Genomic DNA, 22,540 nt, shown 5'->3' on the forward strand with positions numbered 1-22,540 from the left:
CACTACTATTATAAATGTGAAAGTTTGTTTGTCCGTCAACCACGCTGAAACTACTGAACGGATTTTGATGAAATTTGGTATACAGACAAGGTATGAGCTGACTTGCGTGATAGGATATTTTTCATCCCAGGGGAATGTGAGCGAAGCTGCTGACAGAAGCTAGTATTTTATTTTTATTAAACCACAAGTTCTTTTTTATTTTGGTAATTTACTATGTAGTAAATATAAACAAACAATACCTTCTGTATATGCGTGCCCCCCTCGGGCCACATGTCTGCGAGGGAGGCGTTGTGCGAGGAGTGCAGGAGCCGCTTGAGGTCCTGCCACAGCGAGTCCTTGTTCTTGTCCATGAAGCCCGTTATGGCGTACGTCACGTCGCCCGCGTAGTGACTGGGGAAACAAACATGGAGATAATTAGATAAAGTGATTTTTTGTGGGTTTTTATAAAAATAAATGCAAGTTAAAAAGAGCCATTCATAGAAGTATTATTTTACGTTTGATGTGTCGACGTTTGGCCGCTATCTTCTCGCCTGATGGTAAGTGATGATGCGACTTACGATGGAGCATGTCTGCCCAAAAGCAATCTGTCCACTTGTCCTTGAAGAAACTCAGGGTAAGCCCATCTGGTAACACAGACTTCGGCAAAGAATCATAATCACTTTTTTTTTAAACTTTCGATTATTTATTTTAAATTGACTTGTTTGATGTTACAGATCATAAAAATAAAAAAAAATTCAGAAGTGAATCTCGAGGAAGATTTAAAAAGCACAATAAATCTCAGAATCCTGCTCTTTCCACGGAATTAATGAATTTGACAATTTCCATTAGCTAAATTAAGTAGAAACTATACTCACGTAATTCTGAAATCGACGCCATGTTTGAGTTTCTTGTCAGTGGGCGCGAGCTGTCGCGACGTGTAGTGTTTGTGGCCGTTCAGTCTGCGGTCCATCGCCTCCAGGAGTTGTTTGTCTGATATCTGCACAAACAAACAATACAATTTTAACATATGGGTTCTTAAGACGTAAGAAGTTGAAAATCAAATTAAAATAAACCTTCACTGCTTTGATATAAAGTCGAAATCAGTATTTAGGGTATGGAGAGTAGTATTTTATTTATTTTACAGTAGGAATAATTAGCTTGACGTGGATTTCAATTGTTCTACACCTTGGGTTCTTAATAAGAGTTCTAATGTGGCTTGAAACTAGTGGATCTTTGCTTGAATAGATCACGTGAATAAGCCATATTAATTTATTTTTTATTTTTATTTTTAGCCGTGATCATACCACTGCGTGGCAAAGGCCTCCCTACCCTCTTTCCACTCCTCTCTGTGCAGAGCTTTCTGCGGCCAATCCTTATCATAGGTGTCAAGTTTGTCCCACCATCTCCTTAAGGACCTGAAGCGACCAACTAATATAAAATACTTTCTTTACCGTACCTTAGTAGGGTTGAGACAGGCCTCGTCCATGATGGCGATGAGTCCCTGGTGCGGCGCGTCCACCAGTTCGCAGATGACGCGGTTGTTGAAGTACTGGATGGGCGTCCACTGGATGCCCTCGCGGGCGTACTCCTCCTGCTCCTGCTTCAGCACCAGCTCTGGAATGGTACACTCGTGTTGTGATATTGTCGAATGTCTTTATAAGTGTGGGACCTATGAGCTCTCAGAAAACCAGGCCGAAACAACATTTGGGTTGAGTTGTATTTCACCATTAGAGGTTATCGGTCCGATCCCCGTACCCCATATTCCCATTCTCAAATTCCTAACCCTTAAAAGGCATTCGGAATTTCGGACTAGCTAGCGGGTTTACCGGGGTTTCAGCTTCAGCGAAAAGCAGGAGTAGGAACAGGGTGGTTTTTAATCGGTAAGAGTCTGACACTCCCTCTCGCCTCACCCAAGGCGGGAGAAGTAATTGGATGATTTTCTCCCCTTAAAATAACCCCCAAAGGGCCGGTAATACCCTTGTAGTGTTTGAAAATGTCCATGGACGGCGCCGATTGCTTACCATCAGGTGATCAGTCTGCTCGTTCGTCGCCCTAGGCCATAAATGAAAACTAATTACAAAAAGTATATCCTTACCAATAAAGAGTTGTTGCAGCTTCTCGTTACAGTAATTGATACAGAACTGCTCGAAGCTGTTGGTGTCGAATATCTCGAACCCGTAGATGTCGAGTACGCCAATCAGAGTGCTCTTGTACGTGCCGCTCGGGACGTCTATCGCTTTGTTTATCTGTAAAGGAAAGTTAACTTTAGTGTGTGAAGTATAAAGCTGATATTTCTTTGAAATTCCCAAACGATAGTATAGGACTTTATGAGCTCATGGATTTCAGGATAGGTCATATGTAATTGTAAATTCTATCCTAATTTATATTTAGTTATAACGATGTAAGTCTTCAATGAATTTAGATGAGTCTTAGTCAAAATCTTTTCTGTATAATCGTCTACAATTCTAAAGTCATTAATATAACGTAACACACCAACCTGTTGCACGATCCACGTGAACAGTCTATCATACGCAGCCTTAGCCAAAGCCAGCCTGGTATAATTGGCATCCATCAGCGAATGCTCCTTGTTGACGAGGTCCCCTCCAGCAGACAGCACCCTGCCGGCCATGGAGGACCGCAGCGCCTGCTCCGTGACTCCCAGCGCACTCGTACACTGCTTCACTGGACCTCCGATAATTAGCTGGCCGTCTTGGGACTCTGTGAACGTTAACTCGCCCTGGAAGAAACATGTACACATTAGTCCTATGCATTAGTCACAAGTGTTAGACGACGAAAATCAACTAAACAAACATCGAACAGTGCCGAAATATCGGAAACTCATAGAAATAGAAAAACATGGTAAATATACCGTTTCGAGTTCTAATACCAAATAAATAGAAATAGTACTACTAAATAGAAATAGAAATACATCACTAGTGTAATCTGTATAACTGTCATGTCGGCGCTGCGCTGTCAGCTGTCAAATGTGACAAATCCAAAGCATAGTAAGACTCTGTCCGCAGCTGCGCACAACGTAAAAGGTTACGGGGCTCCGGCTCAAAGCAATCGAAGGAACGGGGTCGTTTATAGTCAGTCTGACACTCCCTCCCGCCTCACCCAAGGCGGGAGAAGTGATGATTTTCCCCCCTCAAAAAAAAGGCGTAGTAAGACTTACCAAGAGAATAACTCCAGCCACAATACTCCATATATCATCGACCACAGTGCTATTGAAGCCGAGCGCAGAGAACGCGGTGTTCGTCTGGTTGAACAGCTTCGAGTCCTGTGCCGTGGCGCGCTCGTTGCCAAGTATCTGATAAACTGCACTGGACGATAGCCCGTACTTCTTTGTCGTGGCGTTGTTTGTGCTTAGTAACTAGAAACAGAAGAACATATCGTTAGGTAGATAGAAAAAAAAACATTTACCATTAAAGATTTTCTCCTGTGTCGTGTGTGCGTTTACAAACATACAAGTTCACATACTTATCAACACTTTGGAACAACAATTTGTAGATCATACAAAGAGTTGCTCCGTGCGGAGATCGAACCCGCTACACATTGCACGGCAGCCTGTTACCCAGCCACTTGCCAACCGTGCAGTCATTCAGCAGCAGATTTATCAAATTAGATAATATTTTTGTAGTTCAACTTTATTACGCACTCCGTTTAGGTTCGAAACTGGTCGGGCATTCCCCGTAATACAATGAAATGATTACAAATAAACAATATGTAGCGTAGTGAGTAAATACAAATACTCGCTTGTACATATAACTTCAAACAACTCGAGATTACGAACTTTACTCGACTGAAATACCTGTATCAGACCAATGTTCAAGTATAATCGGATGTCGAGACGTAGGCTAGTCTACGGTGGAACGTAAACAAGCGAGTATTATACGAGAGGCGGTAATATTTACTGTAACCGTGCGTACTCTAGCGCGTAACTAGATGCTGTTTACTAAACACTGCGACAAGACATTACTGATAGCCATTGTAATCATTTTGTGCGATTTTGGATTTCCAGGGTAAATTCGTATTTCGTCTCGTAAATGATGATTAGTTAAGAACAGTTTCCATCTAAGTATATAATGATATAAAAATCAATTGCTGTTCGTTAGTCTCGCTAAAACTCGAGAACGGTTGGACCGATTTGGCAAACATGGGTCTTGAAGGCCAGGGAAGATTTAAAAGGTGGTACGAAGTTTGCCGGGTCAGCTAGTATATCATAATTTTCTCCTGAAATCTATGCAATAAGTATGTTTAGTTTCATACTTCGTATTGAGAAAATAGTCATAGTTCTTGGTTCTATGCATCCTTCACAGACCCATTGCCGGATATTTTGACGATGTTTTCTACATAAAAATGTTGTTAAGTTCGATTCCTAATAATATTATTAATTCCTATTCATCAGAAAAATAAAAACAATAATTTGCTGCCTAAGTGACAATAAATAGAATGATGTTTAGGTTAAACCGGATAAACAATTAATACAAGGGAAGATACATCTCAATTACTAGGACACAAAGGTGATATTCCTATGTAAACGAAATATTAGGAATTCCATTAAAACATAATAAATTAGACAACGGCACGGTGGACAATACCCGACACGGGTGACGTCACCGCACAATTATTGGTGGATCGATGATATAAGAGGCTTATTTATAAATACTGCATGTAATGAACTAGATGCTGCTCGATTCGAGACACGAGTATTGTGACATTTTCTTATGCTTTGAGATTCCTATATTTTGGAAATACTTACTTATCAATTTTCCTTCCGAAACAAATGGCATGTTAATAATGTAAGAACCTCTTTTTCATTATAGCCAAAAGTAATCCTATATTCATTCCAACAGTCCCATAATAAACGAATTAGACATTTCTAATTTAGACCTTAAGACCTTAGAAATAAGTCTCACCTGATAAAACGCATGGAAGTTCCTCTCTCCTGGTTGCAAGGACACCACTCTGCTCTTCTCCAGCAGATAGTTGCTGATATGTCCCCCCACGGGGTCACCTTTGTAGTCGAAGTGAATGTCCATGTACTTGCCGAAACGTGAGGAGTTCCCGTTCCTATTGGTCTTCGCATTACCGAATGTTTCCAATATCGAATTTGATTGGATTAACACATTTTTTACCCTGGAACAATATAATTAAGTTCTATATTTCCTTGACCACATTGTCCATTGTAATTGGGCGTTGAATTCGAAATGGACACTGCTAATGATTTCCCAGAAGGGTTTCGGCCCGCCCTAATTTAAGCAATAGTGTATGAACTCATTATGACGTAGGTTGGGTGAATTTACTGTAATCAGGGTTTTAAATGATTCTACATTTCCTATACTTTATTCTAAAGAAAAAAACTACTACTACTACTAAGAATTTAATATAAAAAATGCATACAGACACAGATTGTCCGAAAAATATGCTTTTTCACATTCAAACAACAACATACTTTCGGACCACGTTCGAATAAATAAAATTACTATTAGTGTTTTAATTAATCATAATAACTTATTTGCCAATAAAACCCTCACCTGTCAATATAATCCCTGTGAACCTGTGTCGTGTTCGCCGCGATATATTTCATTATGAACTTGGATGCCTCCGTCTTCCCTGACCCTGACTCTCCGGATATTAGCACGCATGTGTCTTTACCCTGAAACAAAATGTAAAACATGAATAAGATGTCACCAGTTGCTTTCTTCAACAAACGAGATGATACCTTCGATGTCAGCACACAACTAAAAATCACTGGGTGGTCTTCTGAAATACATATTGTAAAACTGTTTTACGATATTTGATATACATGTAAAACTTAACCTTAAAGCCAAACAATCAAGGTTTAAAGTTTATGGACACGTAAACACTAGTTTCCTAAGGTGCCAATCCTATACGCGTAACTAACATAGTAAAATGTAAAGTACACTAAAAGCCGTTTGTGAATTTACAACTTCGATACTAGAGTATTGGAAAAAGGACCTTCTGAGTTCAGGGTTAAGGTTTCAAATTGATCTTTAGCTAGTATAAAAGACAGTTGCATTGAGGGCATAAACGTTAGGCTTTAGAGGCAACAGCAGTTAAAGTCAGGTCGCAGTAAAGTTTTGTTTGTGTTGTAAAAGAAAGCATTTCTTGACAAAGGTTTATGCAACGTGTGTAAGGACCCGTTATAGCTTGGCGGAGATTACTGGCGCTGCCCTTTTAGCATCAGTGTTTGACATTGCACAGGTATGGAACAACATGTGTTTATTTTACTTATTTTGCAAATATAAACTAACAGATTGTCGGATTCTGTTTGGAGTATAAAATAAACTAACTAATACATTCTTCCTTTTTATGGACTCTTGAAACAAAAGCCACAGATTTGTTTTGGAATGAGTCAATATTTGGCCCCTATCTCGCCTGGTGGTAAGCGATGATGCAGCTTACGATGGAGCACGCCTGCCCATAAGCAACTTATTCACATAGGCCTTTAAAACACCCTGATATAAAACAACCTACACTTCAGGAAACACTGGCTTAATCTATATTAATATTATAAAGCTGAAGAGTTTATTTGTTTGTTAGTTTAAACGCGCTAATCTCCGGAACTACTGGTCCGATTTGAATAATTCTTTTTGTTTTGGATAGTGCATTTATCGAGGAAGGCTATAAGCTATGAAACATTACGCTACGATCAATAGGAGCCAAGGAGAGCGGGTGAAACCGCGCGGAAGTAGCTGGTTTGTAACAAAGACTCTCACCTGTTGCCTAAGCACCCTTTGGCAGGCATCAGCCACAGCGTACACGTGTGGTGTGACCTCGAACATCTCCCGGCCCCTGTACTGGGCCATGTGCTGCGTGCTGTAGATGTCCAGGGTCTTGTACGGGTTCACGGAGACCAGCACCTCGCCGATGTACGTGTAGATTTTGTTGTGTTGAAACCTGGCGACAACGGAATACGAGATTAGTTAAGAAGATTAAAGAAGTGATTGCCATTTTTGTGTGATATTTCAAATACTATGAAGTAATTTTATTGTAACTTTCGTGAGACATAATTAATTACTATGTTATCGGCTTACTCATGAATATGAACCTCTAGCATGGCTTGAAACTAGTCGAGTTCCTCGTCAAACAATTACGTGAGTAAGCCGATAACATAATAATTCATTTACTATGACAAGGTTTATAGTATTTCATTTCATTTGAATTAGGGTGCCAATCTGAAAATGTACTAATACATGGTAGCTAGCGAATACAAGACCTCTATACAAAGATATATACCACTATGAAAATATGTAGGTAATTTACAATTAACTAAAGTCTAATCGCATAATAATAAGTTATGTCTTTTAATCTTAACCTGAACTTGAACTAGGCGCGTGGGAGGCGAATTATCATAACCAAATACGTTTATGGCGCGAAGATACTTAATGAATACATCATAAAGTCATACAAGTATGGACATAGTCATGGCATAGTCAAGATAAGCTAATAAGTTATAACAATGAAGTTTTCTTTAAGACAGTTAAATGAAGCTGTTAAAAGTGAAACGTTCGGTGGGGGGATACATTTTAAACCAATAAAAAATTATCATCAAACTAGACTACTGCACGTTTAAAAACGGTAAAGGACAAAAAAACATATTTTTATGTAAAATCAACACTTAATTTAAACCATTATTATGTATGTATCTATCCTTAACACATTGAACGCCATGGTGGTCACCGGTGACCGACGTTAGCGGAGGATTTGCCTTCAACACTTTTCTATTGGCAGTCAAAGACTTAAGTCTAACTTATGTTTAGATACTTATGTCATATTTCTGCTTGCGTCAAAGTCTTCTAACAAACATGGCGCCAAGTCGACCCACACAGATAACTTAAACGTTTCCTTAAAGCCGATGACATAATTACCACAGAAACGACGACATGGTAAACAACGTGATATAATTCAAATAATACTTAAAAATCAATTAATAGTAATGACAAATGAAGTAGAAAATCTGTGAATAGCACGCCAGACGCGGCTCATTGCTTCCATTAAGATTTGGACACGGCTCGTTAAACAATTTGTTATGAGCTGTTAATTGCTGATCCGTTCACCATTCTCGATATACATATCTAAGTGCAACGCTTAAAACATAGGAAAAAATTATTCTATCATTGGATATGTAGTGGCTTTTTTTGTAGGGGGAAAATCATCAAATGACTACTCCCACCTTGGGTGAGGCGACTCTTACTGACTAAAAACCACCCTGTTCCTACTCCTACTTTTCGAGTCGGAGCCCCGGTAAATAATAATCCTCAGCTCTACTACCTATATGTGATGGCTAGCTATGACTTTCAAACACCATTTACACAAATATGATATCATAACTACGTGACGGAACACAATAGCCATGAATAAAGCCAACCAACAAAAAAGGGAAACCACAATAAATACGAGCTTTCAATGAGATATTTTTATCCGAGTTCTTCGAAAGCATTAAGGCTGAAGATCGGGAGATTTTTTGTGGAGGCAAAACTGGTTGTGGTGCGAATGTGCGATCTGCTGATACGAGTAAATAGAAATAACTGCCACTGTTTCATTACGAGTGGAGCCAATAAATCTTAATATGGTACATTATACAGTATCATAGCATGACTATGACGCCCATAACATCACTGACGCATCAACAAGAACCAATAAGGTAAAAATATTCTCCATTTACCTAATGGAACAAATAATAGTTTGGCTACAACACAAACTGTTTTGGACATAACTTTCAGGCAATTTGAATACGAAAAGTATGGCGGTGATGCCGTGCCGAAATTCATAACCTGCGAGGTTATTGGGCCATCGACCTGATGCACGCGACAATGGCGGACTCGGCCAGATGCTAAACTAACCGTAGATGTGACGGCCAAATATGTAACTTTACGTCCACACGTAGTTAAAACTGATGATGTAACGCTTACATCTGGTTTAATGTGTGTATAGTTAACTGAGAGTAGTTATAATATTTTAACAAGAAGTTGTGACTGCTACGATGATGGTAGTTTTCTAAATCAGGTCAATCTTCAAATTACCTTTACTTTTTTCACCAAAAGACTGTCTCAAGTCATAAATTTCTTTTCCTTTGAGCATTTCTTGGCAATTATGACCCTTGTGCTGAAGCAGGATGAAAGTAGGGCACCGTTTTATGCAAGAACCTAAAGAAGAATTTTCTCATTCATAGTTCTTAGCTACGAAAAAGCAAAGGATGTACCTACTCATAAAATCTGGCAAAAAGAAGTTGATCGATGTTCGGTGAGTCATCGAAAACAAGAAATCGATTACGAATTTATTATAGCTACATGCATATGTATGCTATGAGTAAGATAACTTATAAATATACAAGCAAGATCATTTATTCGTAAATATGTATTCAACCTTCAACGTCATCATATTTTTATCCGATCGGAAGCTTCCTCTACTTTGAATAATTGAGAGTTTATGTATATGAGCATCTTGAACAGTTGTCAGTCTTATTATGGTCATCAAGATTTCTCAATGTACTCCTTGGTTCATCGAGGATCAGTTTTATGTGGAGTTTAAGTCTAGTAATTGACTTCAAAATATTTAAGCGTTTTTATCATTACTAATGCAAAACGTATTCACGTGCTATTCCAGTTATATTTTAGAGATCCTCACAGGATATGGAACTACGCCATGCCAACATGATTCCTTTTCGAAGAATCTTTAATTAATCATGTTTAACCGCTCATTCTATTTATAAAAGTCATTAATCCTGCAGGCAATATCGGTGAGAAATCCGCTAACTTACAAAAGCATAGAACCAAAACAAATCGAAGCGTGTAAAGCTCGGCGCACGCGCAGATGACGTCATGTAGAGCGCGCGCCGCCCGAGCGCCTCGCAGGCCGGTTTTTAGTTCAAGAGCAGAGACCGAGGTCAGCTGTACCATGAGCTTAGGACATATGCTACATTCCCGGCTATCGCACAAACCAATGACACAATCGGATCCCGGATTAAGTAGATTAAGTTATGTTCAGGCGTGACTTGACAGCATTATTCGTATTATAATACTGAACCAAGTAGTTCCAACAACGCTAAAGTTCACCGGCGGCTGTGCCGTTATTTGTGTTATAGATCATAAACTCTCTTGATTCTGTTATTGTGTTTCGACGATTCAAATTGTAATAAAAAGAAACAATGATTATTTTTAGAATCGTTAATCAGTACACTACGCAAACGTTGAATTTTGCTGCAGAAATCCGCACTCAAAGTGTTGAATAGAGGACAAATCATGCTGACAGACGACTCATTATTACAAAACTATTTTCAAGGAGGCCGCTAGGAACCTTGGTTCCAATTGATTGCCCATAGAATTAATTACTTGCAGTCTGGACGCGGAGCAACACCTGCCATCACCTTGAACCTAACCAAAACTGGCGCACTCACCACATTTGTGGACCCCACATTGTATGCTAATGTTACTGGGAACAGAGACCAAAAGGGCTTGGACAACACACGAAGATTATCTATACATGTCAAAGCAAACATTACAAGCTATTGAGACTTCTATTGGCTAACGGTTGAGTCATCGCTTTGGCCAGTCTGCCATGCATCATGATCTACTATGACTAAGTCATGAGCTTGGGTGTAAACATTGTAATAGCTCCACAATTATCACAGTAAAAACTCTTATTATAAACGTTAAGTCATTCAAAGAGGTTCCCATAATTAGTTGTTCATTTGCATTCTGTTAATTACTGTTCACGGCGTCTAAAGACGAGTCTGAAGGTCGTTGGAAATATTTATCAAGGAGTTATTGTTAAATTACTGTAAATAGACACACTTAAAGTGACTTCATTATATTTATTCATGAAACCAAAACCGCTATAACATATGTTCCACTAATGTTATAAAACCACATCGACGCATGAATACGAGTATGTAGGACTTCTAAATAATCCATTTTCCTATAATAGTTTGTTTTATTTTATAAACCCGTAGCACGTAACACACAATACTAGAAAATATAGGAACTGATTCAATACTTGAGGTTGAATGATTTCATTCCTACTAGTAATGCATGATAACCTACCTTGCCCTACGTATTAGGTGAGGGCTTCCCAACATGACTCACTGTCATTACGTTGAATACAACCACAGCTACCCCACCCATTATTGTCCTGTTCCCTTAAATAGTTATATTGGCTTTTAATTTATATTCGCTAAGTCTCAGAAGTCTAAAATCATCGCCATACTAAAACCACAACTTTTTTTAAACATCAAGAATTGAATTCTAAAAACTACAATCTTGAGAATGGCCGCTACCAAAATGTCTTCAACATAAAAATAGACTGCTGTGATTTATTTTAATCTTATGAGATTCAGGTTCTTATTGTGGAACAGTCATGCTTCGGACGAATGAGCCGGTTCGACCGGAGTGATACCACGGCCTCACAGAAAACCGACGTGAAACAACGCTCGCGTTGTGTAAGTGAGGTTACCAGAGGTCCAATTACCCAACAACCCTTAAATTCCCAACACCCAAAAGGTCATTGCTTATCATCTCATAGAAAAAGGTTCATATGCGATTATACAAGAGAGAAGAGACACTAGTGAAAACATCTGGTGCACAATTCCGCATCCATATCTGTTAGTGCAAGAATGTGCTAATTACTTCCATTAACGCTAGGATCATAATCACCAAGGTTCTAAGCAACTATCAGTAGGTAATGTAGTTAAGTGGCTCTTAGCCTTCGGTATTGAAGATTGCCAGGTGTTTCCTTACTCATTCCACAACAATCTGATAACACTGTTGAGATAAATTATGGACATAACTATTCGTTTGAATTATCAGAAAGGGATGGCATATCAAAACATAGAATTCAAATTTTGAAATGAGTTAAGAGAGGTCTTAACCTGATCAGCATTTTTTGGTTCATCGTCTAGCGATAACAAGAATCCAAATACTACATTAAGGGCTTCTTTTCTACTGTATAAATATTGACTATTGGTCGTATGGAAGGTTTATCATAACCAGTATACAATGAATAGAAATCGAAACCATACAAGTTCAATGTCACATTGGCCGAATATCGAAAAATAAATATTTGCTTTCGAGCTTACGTAATACTGCGGTTGTAGATATGCATTAGAGGCTCCAATGAGTCAGGACTCGTTAAACTATCGTGTTTGCTATCGCGAATTATCACTGTTTATCAACTGTTGAATTATCGGACGATAAATAAAACGCTTCAGACGCAGCCGGTAATACGAGTATCAAGGATTTTGTCGACTATCATCGTTTTACCTATAACAAAAAAATAACTAAGTCTAGGCCGTAACTACCTATACCATGAGTCACCCTCTTTGAGAAAAATTATCGCATATTGAGCTTTCAAGAACAGGGAACTTAGATAAGAATATATTAATTGTCGGTCAAGTTATTCTTTGGGTTTCTTCCATGAAAAGGTATTGTTCTAAAACACAATGCCATACCAGAAACTTAGATGCCTTAGTAACTGGTCATTTTTGTCCTTCACGTTTAGGTAATGCCACGAATTCGACATAAAAGTATTATACCTCGGTTTTATTTTCCAACGTTATTTATGTGTATCAAAATACTCTATTCCATCTTTATGTGATTCCTGCTAAAAATAGAGCACCCCACTTCCGATGGACGTCGTAACTAGTAAGATGGAACCAACCGTGATACCATTTAGATCAGGAAGATACGTTCCAGCATCCGCTCTCATCCATAACATCAATAAATTTGGTGGTTATTTCAGGAATACAAAGTCGTTTTCCTATATCACCTTTGATGTGAAATTTTGATTCATGCTTGATACACACTAATAGGTTAAGATTACATCCAGATTAAGTAATAAGAGACGAGTCTAATAACAAGCACCCACAGATGGGGCCCGGAGCTGCGAACATCGTAACAGGGTACCGGGGCTAAAGCTGACGACGTTCCTAATTTTATCAATAGTAAGTAAGACATGAACTAATTATAGCACCCATCTCCTCCCATACCACACCATCACCAGCAACCGGTAACCATAGCACATAGAGTGCGGCAACGACAAGTCTTGTTAGACGATGGTTGAGTATGAGCAACCGCTGCACGGGACTCGCATTCAAATGTACACTTAATGTCGAAGGGAGAAAGCGTGTCAGCGTACCGTGGTCCTTTGGTACACAGGTTCTGTGGCTCACAGGCGGAACGTATTGAGGTGCAAGGTAAGGTCACAGGACATTTACGAGTTTAGTTAGACCCTAAATGTCCTGTCAAGGTTTGCCTTGAATTTGATATCTGTAAACGAAACCCGGTCTATTGAGAGCGGATTTGGATTTTTGGGTGGTGTAGTTTAGTATCAAATATCTCTTTGGTTTTTACACAATATAGAGTTCTGGACAACTGAAAACCATTAGCAACAGTACTAATTCCGACAGTATAAAGTCATTAACATAGTAACGTTAAAATAAGTTTACCTTTGGACGTTTCCATTGAATTATTGTTAACGCAAAAATAACTAAAACACCTCTATTGTCCCTTTATAACCTTTATTGACATGCGAGGAAAAATCACGATAGCATACAATGTTTATAAATAAATATTACATAAACAGTTCGAGTTGGAGTTAGTCATAGATTTAACAGACATTATAATAACAAATTTTTACGCTAATAAATATTACAAATACTTGTCATTTCGTGGGCAGAAGGAAGAATGTTATCATAGTCGTCTTTATGGGATGACGTCACCGACTTCGATGTGATTCACTATGGCATTTGCATGTACGTCTGCGCTGTATAACATATTATGTACTTACTTATTACTGTATCTGTTTGGTGAATAACGTGATACATCTGTATATTTGTTTGTTTAATAAAAAGAGTTCTTTGAAGGCACGGAAATGACCTATAGTTATATTATTTTAAATGGAAGATGATTATAGAAATATTGAATAGACAAGACGTCAGTTATTATTTATTATTGATTATAGTGCACAGGAAATAATGGAAAACAGAAGCATTTTGATAAACCTAAACAACACGGAACAAGGGCCAGATTATTAATAGGTGTTTTGATTCCGTATGATGATTCTTAATTCATTGCCGGTATTAAAACATTATTATGGTCTTTCGATACACTGGAAAACTATAAACAAATATTTATATGAGCCCCTAGACTGGCTTGAAACTAGACAATTTATCTCGCCAAACAGACACGTATTACGTGAGTAAGCTGTTAAACATAATGCCTAAATAAACTATAGAGAAAGCTTTTCATATGCCAAAATATAATATCGATGAAACGCTATCAGGAACAGCCCATCAATTTTACTAAACGGTGCAGACATCGATCGATAAAACATGGATTGGGACGTTATAATCGTAATCATAGCAAACATCTATCATCAAATTAAATAAACAAGTTAAGGTCACCACCTCTATTATTCATGATTTAGTAACACAATCTTATGACGCTTTTTGTTTCCCTAAGCAATAGGGAAATGTTCAGTGTGCACACATTAAATTTGGAGTTCTATGTAATAAAGGACAAAAACAAGACATTTCTGCCTATTACAAAAATCAACTACCTATGACTGAAATATAAAAATAAACGATTTTTTTCTGGTTTTTCACAAAGAACAATAACATACTAACCTAATCAGCACACACAAAAACTTCCGTTACTCCCAACATAATTCAATCATCACCAATTCAGTCACTACAATCTGAATTAAACAATCCTCAAAACAAATTAATTGGGAGACCAATTATAGGTATACCAACAGGAGTTAACAAATAGGGCAGCGTACATTGCTGGCATACCTCATGTAACGACCCAACATGTCATTGACAACTAGCAATGGAACTACAAAAACAAAACAGAACATTATGACAATGACGTGAGAAGAATTAGCACGACCGAATTCAGTAGGTCACAGGCACACATGCAAATCACGTACACCTTGGAACGCACACTCGTGCAATTAAGAGATCACTTTCCTTGACGTGGTTATAGATGCTTCATGTTTGTCGGTGTGCGTAAAAGTGCTTCCGTTGCGCTTGAAGCGTCCTTGCCGCGGAAAATGTAAGGAAGTAGGGTTCGCCGTATTCTTAGCACATCATGGCGTCTTTGGTAGATAGCTTATTTCCCTAAAGTGAGTCATGCGTTTGCGTTATTAATCATCCTTTGTAGTTGAACTGTTAGTTCAGCCAATATTGGGTACTGATTGAGTTGAAGCAGCTAACGTTTGTTTGGCTTCTTTGTTTAATTTTCTTATAGGTTCCTTATTGTTTTTAATCACGTTTATAGTTATTTTTACACAAGCTTTGGTTAGTTTCCTGTATTTCAATGGGCACACTGACAGGTAGAAACGTTTCTAAGATGTTTACCAAGAATCCGCTACGATTATTCAACATTATGTCAAAAGGCCGGTCTATTTCTGGAGTGTCGTCTCATCCCGCGAGTCCAGGCGATATGCCTGTGGAACCCATCGGTATGTGAGTGTCATAATGTTTATTAATACAGCCGTCCTCCTCTTTCTTATAACTCGGTCTCCGTTCCCAGGGATTATGGGATTTATTTTAATATTGCCATTCACATTATAGCAGAGCTTTGATAGTTTCGAAACTAGTTGATCGACAAACTACGATTAAACATCTTTTGGTAGTACACTGCCAAATTAATCGAAACTATCATACAATTTGGACATTTACTACCTAAATGATAAGGCAGATATTTAAACAAACCCAATCTGTGAAGAAACACAAACGTGTGAAGTTCATAGCGTTTATTATTCATCGTAAAAGCTCATAAACACCACATACTTTCACACATTAATATTTGTGATCTAACATCAGAGTAATGACGGTACATTCTTAGCCCTTCACAACAGTGAAGTGTTAACTGCACACTGACACCAAAACTGTCATTGTTTTTACGATTTTCTGGTATCACCATTACTACCATGTTAAAATAACGGTTTGCCCACATGTACTTCACAGCTTCCTATAGCGAAACAAATATAAGCAGGCATTGATGGTACATTCCGCAGGTCTCGTGCCTCGTCATCTTGCGGTCAGCTTTGTGACCTCTATCGTTTGCCACAGACATACTGACTGACAAGTACTGTTTGTATTGTAATGATTATTGTTTTACCGACTTCAAAATAAAGGAAGTTCTCAGTTTTACCTGTATGTATGTTGTAGGTTTGTGCGCGATTATCTCGTGTTTGGGTGAACTGATTTTGATACGGTTTTCAGCATAGTATTTTACAGACTTAGGAGAAGGTTTTTATATTACTTGACTTAAAAAATAATAGAGGCGGCAAAGAAGATTGAAGGTGGTTCCCTTTTTAGAAAAAAGTTATTTACCACATCATTGAAAATTAGGCCTACCAAAAACTATTCCTAGAGTTGCAACTATAGCAGTTGCTAAGTTTTCAATACCTGTACGAAATACAGGAACCTATTTGTAAACAGGCAAATACAACACTCATTCAATTATACCTATTAAGTATTTCATGGAATTTTTGACCATACTTCGAGATCTGATACCTTAAAGAGTAAAGTACGAAATACCTATATGACATCACATCATATAAATTAAACATTTGCTCAATTTTACCTTAAAAGTAAATTAAGTAGTAGGTAGATACTTTCGCTTCTATACTATTTCCCTAACAACCAGACCAGAACACACCTGGTAATTAGAAGCCCTAAATAACGAACAGATGGTTACTCAAAAGTGCTAGACTCGACGAGTTACCTCGTCAAGTCTCACAGGAGTTTAAATACATAAATAGAATTTCGAAGTCGAGAACTACACACGTGAACAGAAAACACATATTACTGCATTTAATTGCAATCAACATACCAACGAGGTGGTCACGTGTTAGATTTTAAAGATAAGGGTACTTTTTCACTATCATTCGAAAGTAGACCATAAGCATTGTTGATAAGGCTTTATCTCACATTAACATATCAACTGTAACGGCAGTAAAGTATAGATTACAATAATATATACTAATTTAATACAATAATCTGCTTTATCAGTCTATGTAGATATCTCTAGACGTCTGTTAGTATCAGATATTAAACATATTGATTGACAAATAATAAGGTTTAGCGTTTCAAAAATATAGGCATAACTAATAAACTATGTAGCTATTTAGATATTTTATTTAGGGTGGGATATCATCTCTCTCGCCTTGAGCGAGGCGAGAGGGAGTGTCAGACTCTTACAGACTAAAAACCATCTCTTTCCTCTCCTGCTTTTCGAGCAGGTCCCCGGTAAACTCGTTAGGTCGTCTGCAGCTCCAGATTATTTACGTAACTTAGAACTTGTTCTTCGTGATCTCTTTCTCTTGTTAATATCCTAGTACAGTGATGCATCTCATTTAGGTATATAGGTAGAGAAAGATTCGATGACAATCAGATACCAAAGTTTTATCCAAATCAGCCTGCTAGTTCCAGATATCAACACACTCATATACATAAACCATACAAAGATTTACCGCTTAACAAGAAACATGTTCACTATGACATGTTACGCGTTCATAAATCATACAATAATGCAGGTATCACGAATAGCTAAGCTTCCGTGTATAGTAAAAAGTTCCTCAGTCGAATAACCATGCATAATACTAGTACTGTCACCGTACTCACCGTAATAGCAGTAAGCATTCATACAATCATAGCGAAGCTGTGCGGTGCCACAGTAAAATGAGCTAAGCTGAGCTAAACGGACCTGAACGAGCTTTGGTGTCAATATACATAGGAAAGGAAGTAGTAAGCGCTTTGACAGTGTCTTTTAAATCATCTATCTTTAATAAGCTGTAATTTAGTATTCATATTTATCTACTGATTTCCGTTTTCTGTGATCATTTACTTAGGTACATTAAACTATTCAATAAGATTAAATATTTCGATTTAAGGGTGCTTTTACAAAATGTAAGCGCTGTAAGCGCTGATTAAAGTTTTAGAGTTTGCTAATGGTAACACAACCATAGCATACTTAATCAATATATGTAGTTGTTTCCGTTTACAGAAACTTCATCAGAATCCGTGCAACGATAACTTTCTCGCCTCGCTCATGAAACAGTGGCACCTCACCCTATGACCCGGTCAGCGACCCCGCTAATGTCTCGAGCACTTATTGTTCATTACGTGAACACGTGAGCGGAGACGAGACAATTCGACGAGACATCCGGAGCTGCGAACGTAACAGGTTACCGGGGCTTCAAGCAGGAGAAGGAACGGGGAGGTTTTAAGTCAGTAAGACTGACACTGCGGACCTTCCGACTCATCCAAGGTAGGAGAAGTAAATGGATGATTTTAAGACACTCCCTCCCCCTCAAAAAAAAGGTACTTATCTGAACAGGTAACAAAATTGGGATATGAGAGTACAATGGAAGCTTCTATAATATTTTTATTGCATCTTCGACTTTAAAGCGACTGCTTAAAGTATACTTTTCTGAGAGCTTGCGGAATAATCTGGTAATCTGGTGCAGTCTGAGTAGCGTGTCTTTTAATACGCGTTGCCATGACAACTTATTAACAAGAGTAATACCCAATTTGTTATTGGAAAACAGCAGTATATTTTTTTCCTGTACAAAGTGGCATTCAGCACAGGTGATAATGATGATAACACGTTAATATTTCCAAACCTGTAGATAGCTAATCGATCGGTATCTGATAACGATAACACTGCTGCAATAAAGCAGGCTGACATTGAAACAAAACAATAAAACTGTTTAATAATACTTAAGTATCAGGTAATGCAGGAAATTCTTGTAACTAATTATAGGTCAGTAATAAAAGGATTGATTGTATGAAGATATCAAGCGAAAGCCTGAAGAAGGAATTTCTACAAGTCTGATATAACTATAGAGCTGGTCAATAAGTTAGCTTAAAACAGTGTAGATTAGGTTGAATTTCGATTATTGCAGTTAGCATTACTTTAGTAAGTCTTACGATAATTGTTGGTATTTTTACATGGATGCTTTGCCATAATATGCTCTATTACTTATCAAAAGCAGGGACAAATGTGTCTTGGTTATGCCAACCAAACCGACTACCGTACAACGTCTCTGCACAATACCGTTACTGATGGCTTTACATGCTTTATGAGCACAGAGACGCACAGAAAATGACGGATAAGTGATACTTTATTCACTAGATAACCACCAAGTAGCACTTGTACACGTCAATTTTATTTTTCTGAACTAGATAAGTATGGCATTTCTTAACTGATTACTCTGAGAAGATACAAAATCTATGCAATCATTGTTCGGTGATGACATGACAAGAAACCATGAAGCAAATACAAAGAGACGTCATAACTGGATTTCCCTTTAAATGCGTGACGCTATACGGGGAGCGCGGGACGTAACAAACTACGCCTCTCTCGATTTTACATCATGCAGTTCAATACTACAAACACGTTGCCAACTGTCCACATTTCAATGTGCCATTTTCTAAGCACTTATAATCTATTTGCACCTTTTTACTTATAACACCGTAGGGCAGGCCCCATTTGTTTTGTCACAGTGCACAATCACATTATGGCATCTCCTATTTGTACTTGTTTCATGCAAGAAACCGTCATTGAAGTCATACCCATACCTGACTGTAGTAGGTATCTATACTAAGTACTGAAAAACTTTCCACGTATTAAAGTTTAATTACAATTACAATATAATAATGTTAAACTAATTCATAACATTTACCCGGAAAATGGCAATAAACTTTACAATGTTTTGCTATGGGAAGTCATAGGAAAATAATATGGCCATATTTAATTAAACAATAAAGGCGATACGTGACGTCTGTGACAAACTTATGACGGTGAATGGGACTGTCATACATAATACAACACATTTTTTTAAAGTAGTATTTAATTTATACATTTCTTTGTAAACGTTTGTAGTTGCAGTGATTCAGTAAGTTAGAACATTGTTCTATAACTACTAGTATTTTGTTTTGAAACTTGAAAAGGAAGTTCCCATTAAAACAAACTTGAATACTAGTAAGAGAAATGTTCGTTTGTCCCATCGAAGTATAATAGTCGCGATGTAAAAGTAGCTAATGTGTATCGTTCAATGAAACGTTTATTATGGGAGATTTTCCAGTCATAACAAATGTTTGATCACATAAAATATGTTGATACTATCTTGAAAGCAGATAGGTTTACGTATTTTCATTAACTAAGGTAAGTTCTGTAGTTACCCATAGTACGAGTTTAACGAGATCGAAAGTGCGTTCGTTCATTGGTTGGTTCATTCGCGCCGGCCAATCAGAGTGTGTTTTCTGTATCATATTTTTCAAACGATCTCAAGCTCGTATGCCAAATAGTAAGCGTAACTCCTCTCAAGAAGAGGAGGCCATAGTCCAGTAGTGGACCATCATGGGCAGTTGTTGACGATGATAAAGGTGAAGTAAATGGCGTTTAGTACTATCTAGGAGTATCTATCTACAATTGGGTAAGACGTTCTTCTATTATAATCTTTGTATTACATATCTACAAAGCATAATCTCCCGTGATAAAGAGTGATGACTAACAGGCAACAAATTGTATAGAGTTGTAAACCAACAGGTGTGTCATATCGGTGTATCTATTTGTAGTAACATTAGCGGTCATTTTCCTTAGTTTACACAGCAGAGGATTTGTTTTAACACAATATAATTTAATAAAAGTCTAGCTATAAAACTTCAAAACATGTTTTTCTCTTTTACACAAATATCTGTATGTATAAATACAGATATGCAAGTACCAAGATTATTCGCAAAAAGGTCCGTCGCGTCACCATCACCGCCCACAGCGGGTCGCAGTAACCTTTACAACATGAATCAGAGCATAAAAACACTGTCTACGAAAAATATCAGGGAACACTTGTGTTAGCGGCTGTACTACATTGTATTGTCGCGCGATAAATGTCACGAGTATAGTTCAATGTACTGTTAGGAACTAAAGTGTAAAGGGCATTAAAGGGGCTGTCGTTATTGAGACCATGTCTTTGTAAGACAAAAAATAATTTAGATGGAACAGAAGATAAATAGAGAACGTTAGTAACCAAACACAGACAATTCCAAGTATTGGTAGTAAAATTTTAAAATCCAAAGCCGAATACTCCGCTAAGGAATGCAATTTAGTATTAACGGAAGAATCCGGCGATGATTGTGGCTCTCCAGCAAAAAAATAAATCGTGGTAACAAAAGCTACAGTTAATAAAACGGTTAGTAAAACGTAAAATAAAGTGGCTGCAGAGTTGAATCTGGTCACGAATCCTGAAAGTAAGCCACTCACATCTCAACACAAATCTCTCTTGAATATATTTCTGAATTGAATTTATGGTTGTATAGTATCTATCTATAGGATAGATTCTATACAGAACATATGCAGGCGTCAAACTTCAACGAGTTTGTGATAGTTTCGGGAACAGGGAGTAAAGTTCCCTAGGAAAAGAAGGATCGTGATCATGCCTGGCGGCCTTTCTGCCCAACTGTTGTTCGTTTGGATTTTCTATCCATGTTTATTCGCATGTAGACTTCATATGTGACATTTAGCATTAATGGCGTTATCCGTTGATCTGCGACTTCTATCATCTGTCGCCACAGCAGTAAGGTTGCTATTGTAGATTCTGGTTTACAGAAACTGTAGAGGTTGGGCAAGCTTTCCAAATAAAGGAAATGCTTCATCGACCAGTCATAAGTCATAAGTAAAATCTTCTTATAGCAAAGTTCAAGTACAATATCCACGTGATACTTTTTCGCTAACTCGGTATCTGCCATCGACCAAGAAGGCTAATTCCTTATTGAACAGAGCTTCGTGAGGTGACAGCAATATTTAATGACATCATAATCTAAGACACGTGCCACCTGCTAATACAATTACTGAAGATAATTATACCACCGGCTTACTAGTGTTACAAACGTGACTTTGTTTTATTATCTAGGTGTTTTAGCTACGATAGGATAGGCTGAGTCGTGACTGTATTATGAAGGTACTTGTTAAAAATAAGACAATAACTATTTAAATCTGTATCTAAATTAGATGTTTCAAATGTAACGTGTGCTGTGTCAGCTGCATGCTTTACATCATCAAAAGCCGCGCTTGCTCCTACAAACACCTACGACAGCTTCAAAGCAGACAGCCTTTTTGAGGGGGAAAATCATCCAAAGACTTCTTTCGCCTTGGGAGAGGCAAGAGGGAGTGTCAAACTCTTACTGACTAAAAACCATCCCGTTCCTACTCCTGCTTTTCGAGCTGAAGCCCCGGTACACCCGCTAGGTAGAAGATATGGTTCACGAAATGTAAAATTCTGTCACACAGCCGAAAGACTTGTAAACTTCAACACAACCAATGTATACGTATAAGCAAACACACAAGAAAGTAATGTTATGATTGCTACATAAACAGATCACTGTTTAAGGGAAGTAAATGGAAACCAAGCAGCACATGCTCTGAAATACAATATTGGACTAAACTGCAGTAGACTGTAAAGCGGATATAAAATATAATATTATGTGCACTAATGTGCAGTCATATGCAAATGCAGCACATGTTAGGCG

At 37.8% G+C, this 22,540-nt stretch overlaps 1 protein-coding gene across 1 annotated transcript in view; it reads right to left on the bottom strand.

Moving 5' to 3' along the window:
- The window catches only part of LOC118269231 (unconventional myosin ID), a 34,481-nt gene that overhangs the window by 6,281 nt on the left and 5,660 nt on the right, over window positions 1–22,540 (bottom strand). Inside the window, exons 2-10 of the mRNA XM_035584236.2 lie at window positions 6,723–6,903; window positions 5,517–5,638; window positions 4,899–5,118; window positions 3,155–3,352; window positions 2,477–2,716; window positions 2,075–2,225; window positions 1,436–1,593; window positions 855–976; window positions 240–390 (exon numbers count right to left, since the gene is read on the bottom strand). Coding sequence (XP_035440129.2) covers window positions 240–390; window positions 855–976; window positions 1,436–1,593; window positions 2,075–2,225; window positions 2,477–2,716; window positions 3,155–3,352; window positions 4,899–5,118; window positions 5,517–5,638; window positions 6,723–6,903 — 1,543 coding nt within the window. The remainder of the gene's footprint in view (window positions 1–239; window positions 391–854; window positions 977–1,435; window positions 1,594–2,074; window positions 2,226–2,476; window positions 2,717–3,154; window positions 3,353–4,898; window positions 5,119–5,516; window positions 5,639–6,722; window positions 6,904–22,540) is intronic.

This window comes from Spodoptera frugiperda, chromosome 2 (genome assembly GCF_023101765.2).
Source record: "Spodoptera frugiperda isolate SF20-4 chromosome 2, AGI-APGP_CSIRO_Sfru_2.0, whole genome shotgun sequence".
In the NCBI taxonomy this organism is placed as follows: Eukaryota; Metazoa; Arthropoda; class Insecta; order Lepidoptera; family Noctuidae; genus Spodoptera; species Spodoptera frugiperda.